Below are 16,970 nucleotides of genomic sequence, written 5' to 3'. Positions count from 1 at the left end.
ATTTATGGAGTCTTGGCGATAGCCTCCAGCATCTCCCTCTCTCGGGCTCCCGATGAGAGATCAGAATAGCTAATGTCTTCCTTGGGCTTCTGTTTGATACTCTCTCTCTCTCTCCCTCCTTCTAAGGTTGGTAGGAGGAGAGGATTGGAGCTGTTTTCTCCTTGATGCCAAGATACGCCAAGCTAGGAGCACTCTTCCCTTTCCACAGTCATCCACCGAGGACAGGCCTGCAGGAGGGGACGAGGATCGGAGCTTTCCTGCAGCCCCGGCCACCGCCTGCTGCCGTGGGCCTGCGCCGTGCAGGCCGCTGTCCAGGAGGTGGGAGACAGCAGCAGCATGGTCCACGCCGCCGGCCGCCCTCAGCCGCCCTGCTGCTGAAGCCGCCCTGCCCATGCGTACCCAGGCCGTGGGGCCAGGGGCCTGCCAGGGCTAGGAGTGGGGCCTGCCATTCATGGGTCTCTAGGGATTTCCGAGATGCCTGAGAAGACAGGCTTGGGCTGGTGGTGGGCCCGGCTGCCCCTCTGCCTGCTCCTCAGCCTCTGCAGCCCCTGGGTGCCTTCCTCCCTGGGGAAGCCCAAGGGCCACCCCCACATGAATTCCATCCGCATAGATGGGGACATCACGCTGGGAGGCCTGTTCCCGGTGCACGGCCGGGGCTCCGAGGGCAAGGCCTGCGGGGAACTTAAGAAGGAAAAGGGCATCCACCGGCTGGAGGCCATGCTCTTTGCTCTGGATCGCATCAACAACGACCCGGACCTGCTGCCCAACATCACGCTGGGCGCCCGCATTCTGGACACCTGCTCCAGGGACACCCATGCCCTCGAGCAGTCACTGACCTTTGTGCAGGCGCTCATCGAGAAGGATGGCACGGAGGTCCGCTGCGGCAGTGGCGGCCCACCCATCATTACCAAACCTGAGCGCGTGGTGGGCGTCATCGGTGCGTCAGGGAGCTCGGTCTCCATCATGGTGGCGAACATCCTCCGTCTCTTCAAGGTCAGTGCCTGGCCCGTTGGCCCCCCAGGTGCTCTTCCCTCACCAGCCCCAGCCCTCCACACCCCGGTGCCAGGCCTGGCGGGCCAGCCCCGTGCCCTCTTCCCTTCCTGACTCCAAGGGCGGGTTTTCTCCTTCGAGTCCTCTGGCTGCCCTGTGGTCCCAGCGTGGGCACAGCAGGGCGAGGGCGTCGGGAGGGACCCCCACGCGCTGGTGCTGACTGTGGAGCTGAGACAGCACCTGCCTCCGGGAGCTGTGGAGCCGCCCCCCTCCCTCCCTCCGGGAATTCTGGGCCGGGAGGGAAGAGGCAGGGCTGGAGAATGACAGAGGGAGGAGATGGGCAGACAGACATAAAAAGAGGGACAGCTGGACGGACAGAAAGGCAGACAGAAAGATAAAAAGACTGCACATATGAGCGCTGGAGGTTGCCAAGGAGAAAAAGCAAGACTTGTTTTGACATTGTTTTCAAATAATTGCAACTCCCAAGAAATATATGTCTTTCTTCTGGTTGGTGGAGGAAGCCCGTCGTGGCCCTCCAGCCCCACCCAAGGTTGTGGTTAGAGAAGGTGTCCTCATGTTTTGGATGGGGGTGGGGCACTGAGCCTGCAGGGAATGCAGGTGAGGACAGGAAAACCGAGGCGCCGAGGGAGGGGCAGCCCCCGTTTCTTCCCTCGTGTCCTGGGCCCGGCACCAGGCTCCCCTCCGTTTCCTTCCTCTGCCCTTCTCCCTCGCACACCTTTCTCCCTTTCCTTCTGGAATCCCTCCCTGCCCCCTCCTTGCCGCCTCCCTTCCTCTCTTCCTGGGGCAAGAGCTGCTGATTTGCAATTCAATTGGAGCCAAGTGCTTCGCTAAGCTGCTAAAACAACCGGGTAGAGAGAAAAACATTACAAGCATTTTACCAATAATTATGTGCCCGCTTCTCTCTTGGAGCCTGCCTTGTTTGCTCTGTGTGCGTGTGTTTGTGCATGTTTGTGTGTCCGCGCGTGTGCGTGTGTGTGTGTGTGTGTGTGCGCGTGGAGAATGGGGAGAGGGAAGAGGAAGGGGCTGAGAGGAAGCCCCTGGTCCCTCTCTCACCCTGGTATCAGATTCTCAGCGTCTGGGGCTGACCCTGTCTCCCAGTCTCCAGAGGCAGGGAGTGGACTGAGGGAGGCTGTTTGGCACCGTGCAGGGTGGGAAGAGCTGAGGCCTCCCCCTCCCTGGCACCTGTCCGGAAGCCAGTAGCCCATCTCCCAGGCGGGGGAGAAGGGGGATGAACGGAGAGGAAGGTCCCAGTGTGGGGGTGGGGTGAGGAAGCTGGCGGGGGCCGGAAAGGAAGGAGGCTAGACTTGTGCTGTCACAGTGTCTGGTGGGGCGGGACTTACACTGAGAACCTGTGTGCCCCACCTGCGTACACAACCATCCCAGTGTCCCTGGTGCGCCATGTGGGCCTCGAATGTGGGCCTTTCCTGCACTGTTGGTTTTACTTGATGATCTGGATGAAAACACAATTTTCATTTTAAAACAAATGGATGCGTTACAAAGAATGCAAAATTTGTGCATAGTTTTAAGATGAAGCAGGAGACTTGAAGAACATTTTGCCTTTGCAGTAGACAATTTGAACAATCCCCGGGGGGTCGTGTTGCTCCTGGTCATATTTCAGGGTTCCTTGGCAGGATGGTTTGGGAATGGGTAGCCAGGCCTCCCACCCTACCCGATTTTGCAGTGGAGTGGAGGCCACAGGGGAGGACTTGGGCTGGGCCGGCACAGGCCAGGGCCTGGTGACAGCTTGGGCCAGCTGAGTCATCACTTCAGCCTGCCTGGCCCAAGCCTGGGAGCTGAGGCAGCCTGGGCCGTCCAGCAGGAGGGGACAAGCCCTGGAGTCCTCGTCAGCCTGTAAGGGTGGGGCAGAGACCCGCAGCCTCTGGGAAGGCCTCTCCGCAGGTGAGGCTGCTGCATTCTCTGTATCTGAGCTTTTTATTGAACACCTTTAGCCGGGTTCCACCCTTGGAACTGTGACATCAGCGAGGGTCCCTTCACCATCTTCCAGAGAGGAGAGTGTCCCCTTTACAGGGAGCTTCGAGGTGCCCACCGCTTGGCACATGACAGAAGCTCACAGAATAGCCACTCTCAGCAGTTAGGTCTTGACGTGTGTTCGTGGGAACACAGATATTTTGAGCTGAGTCACCCAGGGCCCTGGACAGGAGAGTGGGCTGCGATTTCTGTGCGAACCTCTCCCTGGATGGGGAAGGGCTGGTGGTATGAGGGGCCGGGGGCCAAGGTGCCTTACTGCGGTGCTCCTTTTTCTCTGTCTGTGTGGTCAGATATGAACACGGATAGGACTGGAAGGTGGAGTCCTGGGGAGTGGAGAAAGACGGGGGACGGAGGGAGGAGCCAGCCAGCTGTGGTTTGCATTCCCTGGGTCCCTTTTAACGGTGGCATTAATGTTCCAGGCTGGTGACAAGAGGCCTTCTCAATAATTAAACTGATAGCAATGAGAGGCTAGGCGAGAAACTTAAAAGCTGTTTACAGAAGCAAAAAGATTGAGCTTTGGGGAAGGAGAGTGGGGGGGCCCTGGGGGAGGGGCCCTGTGCCGTCAGGTGTCTGTTTCAAAGGGCACCGCTGCAGCCCCACCTGCTCCTGACGACAGGTCAGTGCCGCCTGCCGGGCGCTTGGCACCAGAGCCTGTGATTGCTGCTCTCCTTCCTCCAGGGGTGGCTTTCCAGTGCCCGGCTCAGAGAGCAGCTCTGGCTTTGGGGGCGCCTGGATGGCTTCCTGCCTGGAGAGTGATAATGGGGTGCGGTCAGGGCCGGGCTGTGAGCAGAACTGACCAGCGTCAGAGCTGGAAGGGGCCAACTCCCTGCCCTACAGACGTGGAGAATGAGCCCTGAGGAAGTGACAGGGTAGGCTGGAAGCCAGGTCCCCTGCTTCCAGGCCTGGCTGCTCCCAGCATGCCTGCCCAGATGGCCTGAACTGGAAGTGGGACTTGAACCCAGGTCTACCTTGGGGACAGAAGTCCTGACTCTGGGAATTCATCGGTCTGACACTTAGGTCCCCGAGTTCCCTGCTCCCACCCTCTTCCTTCACCCGCATCTTGTCCGCCTTCTCCCAGGACAGGGAGTACTGACGGCTGTGGAGAATACCTCTCAAAGGGGGTCCTAAGCCCAGAGGTTGTAGCCTGCACGATGGTGTGTGGTGGGGACAGCCCAGGTTCTGCAGCCAGTCAGGCCTGGGTTTTGAATCCCTGCTTCTCCACAGTTAGCTCACCCCCCACCTGCCATATCAGTCATTTACACCATAGTGTGAATGAGCCAATACCTTCTTTTCCTGAGAACAGCCATTGCTGGGGGGAGAAGCAGCAGATTGAAGGCCCCCAAAGGGAAGTGGTTTCCAAATTCTGGACCTGTAAGAGCTCAGAGGGATCCAGGGATCATTTCTCTGAGTCTCTAATTCATTTTGCAGTGGAGAAGGTAGAGGCTCAGAGAGGGAGAGGCCACACGGCAGTGTGGTGGTGAAGAATTTGGACTCTGGAACCAGACAGCCTGGGACCTGATCACCTTGTCAAACTGTTTCACCTTCTCTGCCTCACTTTCCGCATTTATAAAGTGGGGATGATGATGGTGCCAGCCCCGTAGGCCAGTGTGGGCATTAAGAGTTAAGGTACAAGGGGGGCCTAGCATGGGCCCTGGCACACAGTCAGCCCGCAGGAAATGTCATCGCACAGCTTGGAGCTGGGCCTAAGTCAGCATGGGAGACTCTGCCCATGCGGAAGAGGATGGAGCGGGCAGGCAGTGACAGACGGTGACCTTTACGGCTGATCCTGGAGAGTTCCCCGCCATCTGCTGGGCCTCTGTGTTTTTCTGCCACGAGCCCCACGCTCGGTGTTGGGACTGAGCAACCAACTCAGCTTCCAGATAAGGAGTTTCTTGCCGTCCCACACTGGGCACGGGAAGCGGGAGTGGAGGGAGGGCATGCTCCGCGTGCCACTGCCAGCCTGGCCGTGTGAGTTCTCTCGTCCCCTGCGGGCTGTAAGTGCCACAAAGGCTCGTGGCTGCTTCTAAAGCAGGGTCCCGGGGTCTAGCGCTGGGGAAGGTTTGTGGCTTAGATCTCACAAGATGTTCTGTCCAGCGTGTGGCTATTTTGCCTTCAGAGTGTTTTCGTTGCGTGACCAGGAGGAACTCTAGAGAGAGCCACCCACCCTCCGTTGCCCACCCATCTGGAAGATGGCTCTGTCCTTCCAGCGCCAGGCCAAAAACTTGGAGGCACCTTTGGCCACCATCCTTCTGCCCCTTAGCAAGCCCTGCAGACTCTGCTTTCGGAACTCATCCTGACCCGACCTGACCATCCTTCCCTGCTCTGCCCCCGGGGCCTCTCCCCTGGCCCTTGCGGAACCCTCTCCCTCCTCTCCCTGCTTCCAGTCAGTCTGGCCACAGGCAAACCTTCACTCAGCAGCCGGCATGATCCTTCTAAAATCTGAATGGAATCTACTCACCGCCCCCCCCAAACCTTTTATTGGCTTCCTGTTGCCCCTAGATTAAAATGCAAGCTCCGCGCCTGTCTGAGAGGCCTGGTGCTACCTGATGCTCCTACCACATCCCTTGGTCTCTCCGGGTGCACCCCACACTGTTCTATGTTCTTCGAAGACACCATGCTGTTTTCCAACCTCGGGGCCTTTGTACCTGCTGTCCTCTCTGGAATCTCCTCCTCCCACTCTTGGAATCTGGATCTTTCTCATTCAAGCTTAAGCTTGTTAAATGGCCTCTCCTCTCTCTTCAGAGAAGCCCCCCAGCCCTGGTGATTCTGTCTCGTGTCCCTGTTCTTTTCCTTGGTGGCACTCATCATTGCAGTCATGTGCACGTTTGTTTGTTTTCCCGTTTGCTGTTGGCTTCTCCTCTAGATCAGGGTTAGCAAATTAAAGTCCAGGAGCCAAATTTGGTCTGTTGCCTGTTTTTATACAGTTTGAGAGCTAAGAAAGGTCTTTTTTTTTTTTGACAGAGTCTCACTCTGTTCCCCGGACTAGAGTGCCGTGGCGTCAGCCTAGCTCACAGCAACCTCAAACTCCTGGGCTCAAGCAATCCTCCTGCCTCAGCCTCCCGAGTAGCTGGGACTATAGGCATGTGACACCATGCCCGGCTAATTTTTTCTGTATGTGTTTAGTTGTCCAGCTAATTTCTTTCTATTTTTTTAGTAGAGACGGGGTCTCGCTCTTGCTCAGGCTGATCTCGAATTCCTGAGCTCAAACGATCTGCCTGCCTCCCAGAGAGCTAGAATTACAGGCCTGAGCCACCAAGCCCAGCCAGAAAGGTCTTTATGTTTTAAATGATTGAGTAAAAATATCAAAAGAAAAATAATGTCACAACACGGGAAAAGCATGTGAAATTCAAATTTCAGTGTCCACAAATAAAGTTTTATGGGAACAAAGCCACGCCCATTCACTTATGTTTTGTCCAGGGCTGCTGTCCCGCTACAACCCCAGAACCAAGGAGATGAGACAGGGAGACAGAGCCGGCCCCTGCTAGACTCTCAGCTCCGCCCACAGGACTCCCAGAGGTGGCAGGCCCACGTAGGCCCTCAGGAAGTCTTGGCGGAAGGGGCTCACGCAGGGATGGGGCTGGGAGTGAGGCTGCTGCGTGAGCTCCCGGCTGTGGGGTGGTGTAGCTGGGCCCACCTCACTCCTGGGTCAAACCAGTGCCCATCTGCACCAGGGACAACTGGATGTTTTCGCTCCCCCCAAACGCCTTTTCCAGGTCCTTGCTGACTCATGGATTCCCTTCACCTAAAGCTTTGTTCCCTGTTAAAGCGTATCGCCGTGTGCCATTGTAGGCCGTTACTAGAGATTTGTCCCAACAGGGCATGCTCAGTAAATGTTGGGGGGGGGGGCGAATGAGGATCCCTCCTTAAGAGGTGGCTGAGGTGGAATAATTACAATATTTACATAATACTTACTCCAGTGCCCTGCAGAAGAACAAAGCAAGGATGTGCTAGGGAGCTGTGCCGGGAGGGGATGACGACTTAGACAGGGCGGTGGGGAGTGGCCTTTTTGAAGAGGGGACATTTGTGCAGAAACCTGAATGGAGTGGAGCGGGTTGCCTAATGGATATCTGAGGATGGGTGTTTTAGGTAGAGGCAGAGCAAGTGCAAAGGCCCTGGGGCAGGACTGTGCTTGGCTATTGATTTGACCAAGGAGCTCTAGTGGGGGACCAAGACAGCCCTGGGAGTAGTGAGAGGGGGACTGAGCGGACTCCAAAACCCACATCGTGGTCCTTCTTGCTGCAGAGGGTGTTGTGGGAGGAAGGCCACTCTTGAGACCTTGGACAAGCTTGGTTTCCTCGGTTTCCTCAGTGCCTCAGTTTCCTCACCTGTAAAGTGTGCAAGTGGTCTCTGAGCAGCCCCTGCGAAGCCACAGGGTGATGGGGAGATGTAAGGGTAGAGCCGTGTGATGAGCTTGTTCCTCCCCTTGGCCCCGACCTGGCTGGCTCCGCCCCCCAGACCCCCCTGTGCCTCCTCAGACCCCTCCCCCTTAGTTCCCTGCCCAGCTGCCGCTGCCCGAGGATGGGCAGAGCTGGGTGCTGGAGACCAGGGAGAGGCAGGACAGCCGGATGCGGAGCCCCGGGGGCAGTAACGTGCGTGGTTACAGCATGGGCCCTGGGGCCAGCCCGGGTCACACCCCTGCTCTTCCATTTATTATCTGGGAGGAACCGCTCTGAGCCTCAGTTTCCTTGTTTGTACGGTGGGGGTGCCTGTGGTACCCACCTCACAGGGCATCGTGGGGATTAAATGAGGAGTGCGTAGAAAGTGCTCAGGGCAGTGCCTGGCACATAGATGAGGATATCGGCCAAGTGCAGCCCGGAGCACCGGCTTTGGAGACAGCCACAGGGTAGGTAGCTCAGATCCCGGTCCCAGATCATCGAGCCTCGCTAGACCTCACTGATGTCAGCTGTAAAATGGGCAGAATCACATGCCCCTTTCAGGGTGTGGGGCAGAAAGCGCGGGGAGCTGGCAGTGTGGTGGGCCCACAGGGGGCCGGGTGATGTTAGTCTTCGTCTCCTGCTGACACAGCACCCAGCGGCTCCAAGGCAGTGTGTCTGAGCCACGAGGGCCCGGGGCGTGGCCATGGGGAGGGGCGGGTTGCTGGCATTTGGTGCAGGGATGATGGGTGGGTGTCCTGCTCACCTGGGGCCCTCCTGTCCTTTGTGCTGTGAGGGGGCCCTGCTGTGGGGGATGGCATGATCCCGGTCCCCACTTGGGGGAGGGCCATGGGTCCCCTTGCCAGTGAAGCCCCCCACAGCCCAGGGACCTCTGTTTGGGGCTGGCTCTGCTGCCCACTCACTGTGTGACCCTGGGTACGTCGGCTGCCCTCTCTGTACAGTGAGGGCACTGGACGAGGCAGGCAGTGAGCCCACTCCTTACCTGGCCTGCTCTGGGCCTTCTGGAACCTGCCTCCTGGCTTTGCCGGGCTGTGCCCTCCTGGAATGTGCTTCTCGAGGTCTGACGGGTAGAGGTAGAGTCGGATTCCTCCTTCCAGGCCTGATTCAAAGTCCTGACCGTCCAAGGGCACATGGGTCTCCTGTGTGGCACTCGAGTCTCTCCCACAGTCCACAGCGGGACTGGGCTGGGCCTCTCTTGGCCACCGCCCCCTGGCCCAGACCCTGGCTCAGAGACAGACGGACAGAGCTGGGTGCCGACAGCCCCGGGACCAGGGGTGGAACTGAGTGAGGGACTGTGCCTGCGGCAGGTGGGGCTCACTCGGTCTCGGGGTTAAGCCCCCTGCCCTCCCCTGCCATCCCCTCCCCTCCCCTCCCCTGCCCTGGAGAGCTTGTGCTTTTCATTTTTCTCCTAACTTAACTAATCTAGCATTTTTATGACCCGGGCAGGTTGGAAATGAAAAGGCAAATTCTGCTCTGTATTCCATTGACCTTTGCTCTCTGCCCTCTGGGGCCGGTGCCTCTTCCTTGGCCATGAGGAGTCCTGGCCTGAAGCTCTGCTGGGGGAGGGGAGCAGGGACACCCCGAGTTTATCCCCTATCTGTCTCTCTGTCCCCAGCTCCCCTCATAACGCCTGACTCTGGCTCTCTGTTTCCCTCTCGTGCCCTCCACCCCATCTCTCCCTTCTTCCTGGCCCTTTTTGGACTCCTCTGTCTCTGTCTTTGGGGGCAGGGACAGTCTCATCCCTGGCAGACGCGAGTAAGGGCAGGAGGAAGAACGGGTGACAGGCCCACCTGTTCCCTACCAGGTTGGGTGCCTGCCAGGAATTTCTCAGTCCTGAGATGCCCAAGGCCACGTCAAGGAGGGAGGCAGGTGGGCAGGCGTGCGGGCAGCTGGGGTGACGTGAGACCGGGGCGTGCCTGGTGTGGGGCAATCTTGGCGCTGCTCTGGGCTCTGCTCTCCTGCTCTGTGTACTTCCCGGCGGTGCGGGGAGACCAGGCTAGTGGCTGTGAACCTGCTGCAAAGAGGGAAACTGTAGTCTGGGTTCCAATCCCAGCACTGCCACCTACTGACTGTGACCTTGGGCAAGTCACACGTCCTCTCTGAACCCAGTTTCCAGATCTGCACGATGGGTAGGGTGGCTGTGTTCAGGGCAGCAGTGCAAAGTGACTAGCACCGTGCCTGGCACCTGGTAGCACTCAAGAAACGGTAGCTTTTGTGAAGTGTGATTCTTCCTGACCCTCCTTTCATTCCTTCGTTCCTGGGCCTCAGTCTCCGCCAGGCCTCAGTTTCTCCCTGGGGTCTGCTGAGGAGGAACAGGGCTCTGCTCAACTCGCTGGGCTCAGAGCAGGTGCAGCAGTGAGGGGAGCCGGGCCTCAGCCCTGCCTGTGCTCCAGCCATCCGTCCCCAGGGCATCCCCAGGGCATCCCCAGGGCCAAGGGGAATTTAAACTCTTCCCGCAGCTGCAGTACCCTGGAGGGCGGGGCCGGCTGAGCACCCCTGGCCGAGGGGACAGGGGCTGTAATGGGAGTGAGGACAGGCTGACTTACCTCTTCTCTGTGCCCTGGGGCTGTGGTTCGGGAGGGGATGGGGCAGCACCGACCTCTGTCGGGGCCTGTGGGAGAGGGGTTTGTGTGCAGCACGGCCTCCCAGTCAGGTTGGCAGCCGTCAGGGGACCCAGCCTGGTCCCCACGCCAGAGCCAGAGCCGCTGGAACAGGGCAGTGCTTAGCCCTGAGGAATGAACTCCAGGCGGGAGACCCTACTGGGAGACGCAGGTTTAGGACGGGGGCGGGGCCTGGCTTGCAGGGGCAGGTCTGTTGGCAGATGTCAGCAGGAGGTGGCCTGCGCACAGCTTTCGCCAGCGCCTTTTATCTGGGGGAAGATGAGTGGCATCTTCAAGGTGGCTCTGACACAGAAGGCTTTTTCTTTCACAGCCAGGCATATTGTTTTAATGGGTGATTTCAAACGTACGGAAAATTACAGAGAATGATATAATGAACCACCCGGACCCAACACCTGGCCACGTATTGATATGTTGCCATTATAGCGTCAACACTTGTTTTCATTTTAAGAAAGAAAACTTTGCCAATGTGATCAAAGGGCCTGCACTCGCCTCCTTGTCCCTCACCCTCCTCTTCCTCCTCGGAGGCAGCCACTGCCCTGTACCAAATGTGTGCACTTAAAATGTGTACCCATAAATGATACTTAGTTTGGTTTTGTGTGTTTAGGCGTGGTAAGACGGGACGGTATTGTGTGCATTCGGCTTGCTTTTCTGCCCCTGTATCTTGTCGTTCCGTGGTTTGCTTCGCTTGTTTTCTTTGCCGTGCTGTGCTCGCCTGCGTGACCGTGCCCCGAGCGCATGCTTGTCCACCCCGTGCCGGGAGTGGCCTTGCAGGCCCGCGGGGATTAAGCCTCCGGGTCTTTCCGGGTGCTGCCCTGTCGCTCCCCGCGGTCTGCAGGGCACAGTTTCCCGGGACTGGGTAGTCACAGGTTTCACAGGGTGGCGACGCCAGCCCTGCGAAGCGGCACTCGGGGAGTGCAGTCTATGTGGCATCGGGCTCCCTGCTGGTTTCTGGACTTGCGTTTGGAGGCACCACGGTCCGGCAGTCGACCTGGGCGCCAGAGCCCCTTCCGGCTCTGCCACTCGCTCGCTGTGGCATCCCGGGTGAACTGCTGGATCTCCGGGCCTGGGTGTCCTCATCTCCAAAATGGGGGTGTCAGGGAAGGCTTCCTGTAGGAGGACAGTGAGTGCTGAGACCCAGCGCCTAGGACGGGACACGGCGGGGCTGAGGGGCTGGCTGGCCGGGAGGACGTTCCCGGGCAGGGAGGGCCAGTGCGGAGGCCTGGGGCAAGGGAGAGGGGTGCCGGGCGCTGTGGAGGCTGGCCGTTCTGTCCCCGGGAGGCTGCGGGGGCCCAGGGTGATGTGGCAGGAGGTGGGGACATGTCGGAGGCACCTGCCTCCCCTGAAGTAGTGGCTTCTGACAGCTGAGATCTCGGGTTGCAGCTGGAAGGGGGTTTATGGGAAGCCTGAAGTGTGAGGAAATGTTAAGTGCCTTATAAGTACTTTGATTATTTTAAATTGCTTAAGTGGTTTGCTAAGATGGTCCTAAGTATCCTGAGGACACAGACACAAAATCACTTAGGAAAGTACAGCAAGTCCAACAGAGGAAAGTAATACCCTCACCTGCCGTCCCCGTGCCCAGCAGGCCGGGGTCAGGACCCCTCTCTCACCTCCCGGCTTCAGGCTAGGGAGCCCCAGCCCCTGTGGCCTCGGGTCCTGGCCTCTCCTGGCCTCTCTCAAGCATTTCTGGCCGGGGCCCTGGGAGAGGAAGGGGCACGTAAGGGGGAGTGGCCGAGAGGGTCTCTTAAAGGTGCTTCTGTGTCCTGAGGAGCCTTCATCCCCTGGCTCCCCCAGGCCCAGCATTTCAAAGCCTCACAGTATGACTGTTTGAAGGCACAGTGCGTGCCCAGGGCCCAGCATTCAAGGCACCAAAGGCTGTGCCCCAGCCCTGGCTGGGCCGGGTCCCCCAGCACCTTCCAGAGAGCTCCCAGGCCTGCGTGCCGCACGCCCTCAGTGGCCACAGGGGGACTGCAGGCACATGTGTGTCCTCCCCCACAAGCGTGGCCCCTGCTGGCTGACCTGGTGGCATTCCTGGGGGCGGCTCTGGCAGAGCTTGAGGGCCTTTCCCCTCATGTGGCGCACAGTGCTCCTGCTTCTGGCCTCGCAAAGCACGGAGGCGGCTTCCGGTCTAGCGCTTTTGCGAGCAGGGCAGCGAGGCGTGCCTTGCCCGACTCTGCAGGGCAGACCCTCCCCACACAGGGCGGCCGAGTGCGCTGTGTTTGCAGCCCCCACAGGCAGCTGCCTTGCCCCCCTGCCAGCTCGGGCCGGCCGGACTCAGTGGTGCCAGCGGCAGGGCCTGCGCCTCTGCCACCAGCCAGGCAGGGCCCGGCCCGGGGAGGCCCCACGGCTGGCCTGACCTGGCCTCGTGGAGCGGGTCAGGGACTGCGTCACCTGCTTCTTTTGTGGATCCCCACAGAATCTAGGGGATGAGTCACGATTTTTTTTTTTTTAACAGAGAGGTGTCAATGTGAGAAAAACAAATCTCTGTTCCTAAGAGAAGCCAGGCACAGAGCCGACTGGAGATTAGGCAGCAGGTACCTGACTCAAGCAGGAACATTTCCTCCTTTCATGAGGGATCAAATGAAGGGGCTTTGTTCCCGTTTGTACAGGGGTATTCACTTGGTAAATGTGAGGATCTTCCACGGCCCCCGATTTTGCAATTGAACAAGGAGGCAGGTTTTTCCTTAGATTTTGTTTGGTTTCCAGTTCAAATTAAAAAAGGTATATTTTAAGTACATCTTGGGTTCAGCATGTGAGGATGGTCCACGGTTTTCAGGACTTTCGGATGCCTGCTGTAGACAGCTGCCGGGCGTTCCTGAGACTTGGCGGTGGGGACGTAGGGCCTGTAGAATCTGGGAACAGGGAACTCTGGGATCAATCCCAGTAGTTCACAGTTTACAAGCTTCATAGTCACTTCATTTTTATTTATTTTTTGGAGACAGAGTCTTGCTCTGTCACCCGGGCTAGAGTGCTGTGGCGTCAGCCTAGCTCACAGCAACCTCAAACTCCTGGGCTCATGCGATCCTCCTGCCTCAGCCTCCCGAGTAGCTGGGACTACAGGCATGCGCCACCATGCCTGGCTAATTTTTCTATCTTTAGTAGAGACAGGGTCTCGCTCTTGCTCAGACTGGTCTCGAATGTCTGAGCTCAAGCGATCCTCCCGCCTCGGCCTCCCAGAGTGCTAGGATTAAGGCGTGAGCCGCTGCATCCGGACCCACAGTCACTTCTTGGTCATCTCACACCAATACTACAAAGCAGTCAGGGCAGCTGCCCTATTTTACAGGTGAGGAAACTGAGGCCCAGAGAAGTTAATGTGTGGGTGGCCACCCAGCCAGGTGGAATCATAGCAGTGGTGTGTGACTGTGGTCCAAGCTACTTGGGAGGCTGAGGTGGGACAATCTTGAGCTTAGGAGTTTGAGTCCAGCCTGGGCAACACAGTGAGACCCTATCTTTAAAGGGGGAAAAAAAAAAAAGGAATCAGAGCTGGGCTTAGGCTCAGGACCCTAGCCCTCCAGCCCAGGGCTATGGCCCTATGCGTACCTGGGTCACGAGCCTGTCGTGTCCTCTTAGTCCAGCAGCTCTTACTGCAGGAGCCTGTCGCTGGCTGTCGAAGGTGCTTTGCAGGCTGGAATCAGGTCAGCCCTCCCTCTGTTCCTCAGCATAGGACAGGCAGCCGCGGGTCCCGCTAGCATGGCTTGCTGTCCCCGACTCCTTCCTGTTGTTGCGGTTATGAAAGTCAGCGTGTTTGTTGAAGAAAACAGAAAAGCATAGAGAAGCAAATTAAAGTTGCTTGTTTCCCTCGCTGTGCAGGATGACAGCCTTGATGCGTTTGTGTATTTCCTTCCAGCCCTTCTTCTATATGATTTACCAAGCTGCGATCACAACATCTCTATGGTTCTTAGCCAGCTTCTGTCCACCAGACCACAGTGGCGACCAATTTCCAACACCCTTAAACAGTCTTTGAAACGTGGCGTTTAATGGCTATGTAATCACCCTGGGGGGCCCTGGCATCTTTTATGTACCCTGTCCCACTGGAGGCTGGTTGGACGTGAAGTCTTGGGGCTGCTTCCCCGGCGGTGTCTGTGCGTTTCCAGGGGTCCCTCTCTCTATGAGGAGACATGACGGTGCAGCGCGGGTGCCGGGTGGTGGAGAGCGGGAGGTGGGAGGCCCTACCTAATTGGAGCCGTTATCCTGGCGAAGACAGGTGCTCAGGTGAGCTCCCCGTGAGGGCGGGTGGGGAGATGGACGTGGCAGGTGGAGTGTAGGAGGCAGAACCAGGTGTCCCTGGCTATGCCGTGGGCGTGGGACGCGGGGGCCTAGAGAGACATGCTCAGCTGAACTGTAAGCATGGGGGCCGGGGACCGTGGCTTCACCTTGTGCCTGCTCAGGATGAAAGCCCCCAAAGGCCCAGAAATTGCGCTCAGGGGTTTAAATCGAGCGTGGCGGCTGAGGGAGGCATAGGCGGGGGCCAGGCTGGCGGGGAGCCGAGATGGGCTCACAAGTACCCTTCACTGTGGACAGGTGGGATGCTTGCAGGGGGCCGGGGAGAAGGGGGCGGAAGCCCCTGGGGCGCCCAGGTTGGCATGGCCGCGGAAGCCCTTCAGGCCGCCCGGCCCGCCTCGCCCACCTCGCCTTCACTCCCCGCCTCCGCCCTGCCACCTTCTGCTCTGGCTCCCCGGGCCACTTTCTGAATCCCCCCAACTGCCCATCTGGCCTCTGCTTCTGACGGGCCCTCTGGCCCCGAAGGATGCACCGTCTGCCTTTTCATTCCTTTCCATTTTCTTTAAAAATTGAGGTATACGCAGCAAAAGACACAAATTTTAGGTGCACTACTCGAGCTTTATAAATGATGTACTTGTATGACCGTCAGGATCTCGGCATTCTCAGTGCCCAGAAAGAGCCCTTGAGCCCCTCCTAGTCAGTGTCTTTCCCTCCCCACGGGTAACCCTAGCCGGACTCCCAGCGGCGTCGCCGGCCTTGCCTGGTTTTGAGCCTCACGTAAACGGAATCGTACAGGGTCTCTGGGTCCAGCCTCGTTCGCTCCCGCTGTCTGTGGCTCCTCCGCGGGGTTGGGTATTTGGTGGTTTGTTCTTCCATATTGCCCTGTGCTATTTCATTGTGTCATTGTTTGGATAATTCATAATTTATTTACCTGCTCTGCTGCTGCGGGATGTTTGGGCTGAATCCATTGTTTGGCTATTATGAAGAGAGCTGCTCTGAACATCTATGTCTGTGTCTTGGTGGACGTACGCGCTTGCTTCTCGTTTATGTGTTTTCAGTGGAAGTGCCGGCTCATAGGCCGCATGAATTATTCGCTTTAGGAGGCGCTGCCAATTATTTTCCCCGAGACTGTAACTTCTTGCCACCTTTCTTTGCTTTGGAAATTCCACCTGTGCTTTCAAGCCCGTCTCCAATGACCCGTCTTCCTCCATCCTGAGGATAACACTACTGGTCCCTGGGCGGTCAGCCGTATAAGGCAGGGTCACAGGGGCATGTCTCTCTTCTGTGCTCTAGTCTTCAGTCCCTGGAACATAGTAGGTGCTTAATAAAACGAATCGTCGTGTTTCTGTGCCTGGCATGTGCTAGAAGTTTTACGTAGGTTATCTGGTGTAAGTCACTGGTCCCATTTTACAGGTGAGCAAACTGAGACTTGTCTGGAAAGCAGTGGAGGCCTGCAGCGCTGCCTGTCCCCGAAGCCTGTGCTCATTCTACAGTTCTAGGCAGCATGTGTTTGAAATTTCTTGCTCTTTTTCAGCTCGCCCACTTTGATTTCACTCGGCCTCACATTCCAGTCTGGGGGATGTTGAATTGAATCTTGTGGGTGACCCAGTTAGCTTGTGGCCCAGCCAGCTCCTGAAGGATCCGTCAGCTCTTTGTTCATCCTCAGCCCGTGCTCCAGAGTCAGGGATTTCCAGGGTGGGTGGGGGTGAGGCTGCAGAAACCCACCTGTGCGTAACTGAAGCCCTCCTCTGGCGTGACCAACATTTGTATCTCACTTTTTACCTTTTCAACGTCCCTTTCCATTGGTTGACTGTCCATGGAGGTCACAGCCTGGCCACTGTTATTTGCATTTTCTGCGTGAAAGAAACAGAGCCCAGGGAGGTGGTGTGATGTGTTCCGAGTTCTCCTGGAGCCTGAAGAGCTGGGGTGAGAACCTTGAACTCTTCCTTCCAGCCTCCTGCTGTGAAGTGTTTTAGGGAGGGCTGGGAACAGGCAGAGGAGAGGAGTGAGTTAGGTCCAAAACCCAGCAAGGCTTGTCTCAGGGTCCCTTTGGGAAGCAGGAAAGACTCTTTCAGGCCATCAATTTACTGAATGGTCTTGTAGAGGCCTGAAAGGTTTGCCAGGTCTGGTGTCTTGGGGGCAGCCTCTGGGTTTAAGTTCACAGGAACCCCTGAACCCTGGGCAGGGCAGGCAGAGGTGGCTGCTGTCCGTGGTCCTGGAGCAGGGCTCTGCCCATGGGAGGCAGAGAAGGGGCAGCGGCGTGGGGTTGCGGTGCACACGCCTTCCTAGGAGGTGCTCTCCTGCTAGTTTTGGTGAGAGTGAGGCATGTGGCCAGGCAGACGGTGCGGGTGTCTTGATATTTTAATTGAAGCCTGGAGACACGGTTGCTCTCTCTACTGCGCTAACAATGTACGGAATAAATAATTCAGTGGTGGCTGTGTTGTGCCTGCTGTCCTTACTCATGGGGGTGGCCACACGTGCACACACACACACACACACACACACACAAGTGCGCGCGGCCAGGTGGCCCAGGAGCTGCTGTTCTGGGTAGTGGCTGGGCTGGAGGTGGCGCATAGCCCCTCCAACAGGACCCTGGCTGCCTCCGAAGCCCCATGAATCCGTTTCATCCCAGGCAACCCCTGAGGAGAGGCTGGCAGAATGTGGGGCCAACTGCTCCTGTGTGCAGTGATTAAGTGGCACTTAAAGGTCCGTTTGTCCTCAGACCAGCCTGCAATGC

At 57.8% G+C, this 16,970-nt stretch overlaps 1 protein-coding gene across 2 annotated transcripts in view; it reads left to right on the top strand.

Annotated features, from left to right (window-relative positions):
• Window positions 1-474: 474 nt before the first annotated feature.
• Window positions 475-16,970, top strand: part of GRM4 (glutamate metabotropic receptor 4) — a 97,592-nt gene continuing 81,096 nt past the window's right edge. For both annotated transcript variants that reach the window (XM_069488903.1, XM_069488901.1), the window contains exon 1: window positions 475-993. In XM_069488903.1, the coding sequence (XP_069345004.1) occupies window positions 475-993 (519 nt within the window). The remainder of the gene's footprint in view (window positions 994-16,970) is intronic.

Source organism: Eulemur rufifrons, chromosome 15 (assembly GCF_041146395.1).
Source record: "Eulemur rufifrons isolate Redbay chromosome 15, OSU_ERuf_1, whole genome shotgun sequence".
In the NCBI taxonomy this organism is placed as follows: Eukaryota; Metazoa; Chordata; class Mammalia; order Primates; family Lemuridae; genus Eulemur; species Eulemur rufifrons.
The sequence above is the reverse complement of the archived record's forward strand: the minus strand, read 5'-3'. Positions and strand labels throughout refer to the sequence as shown.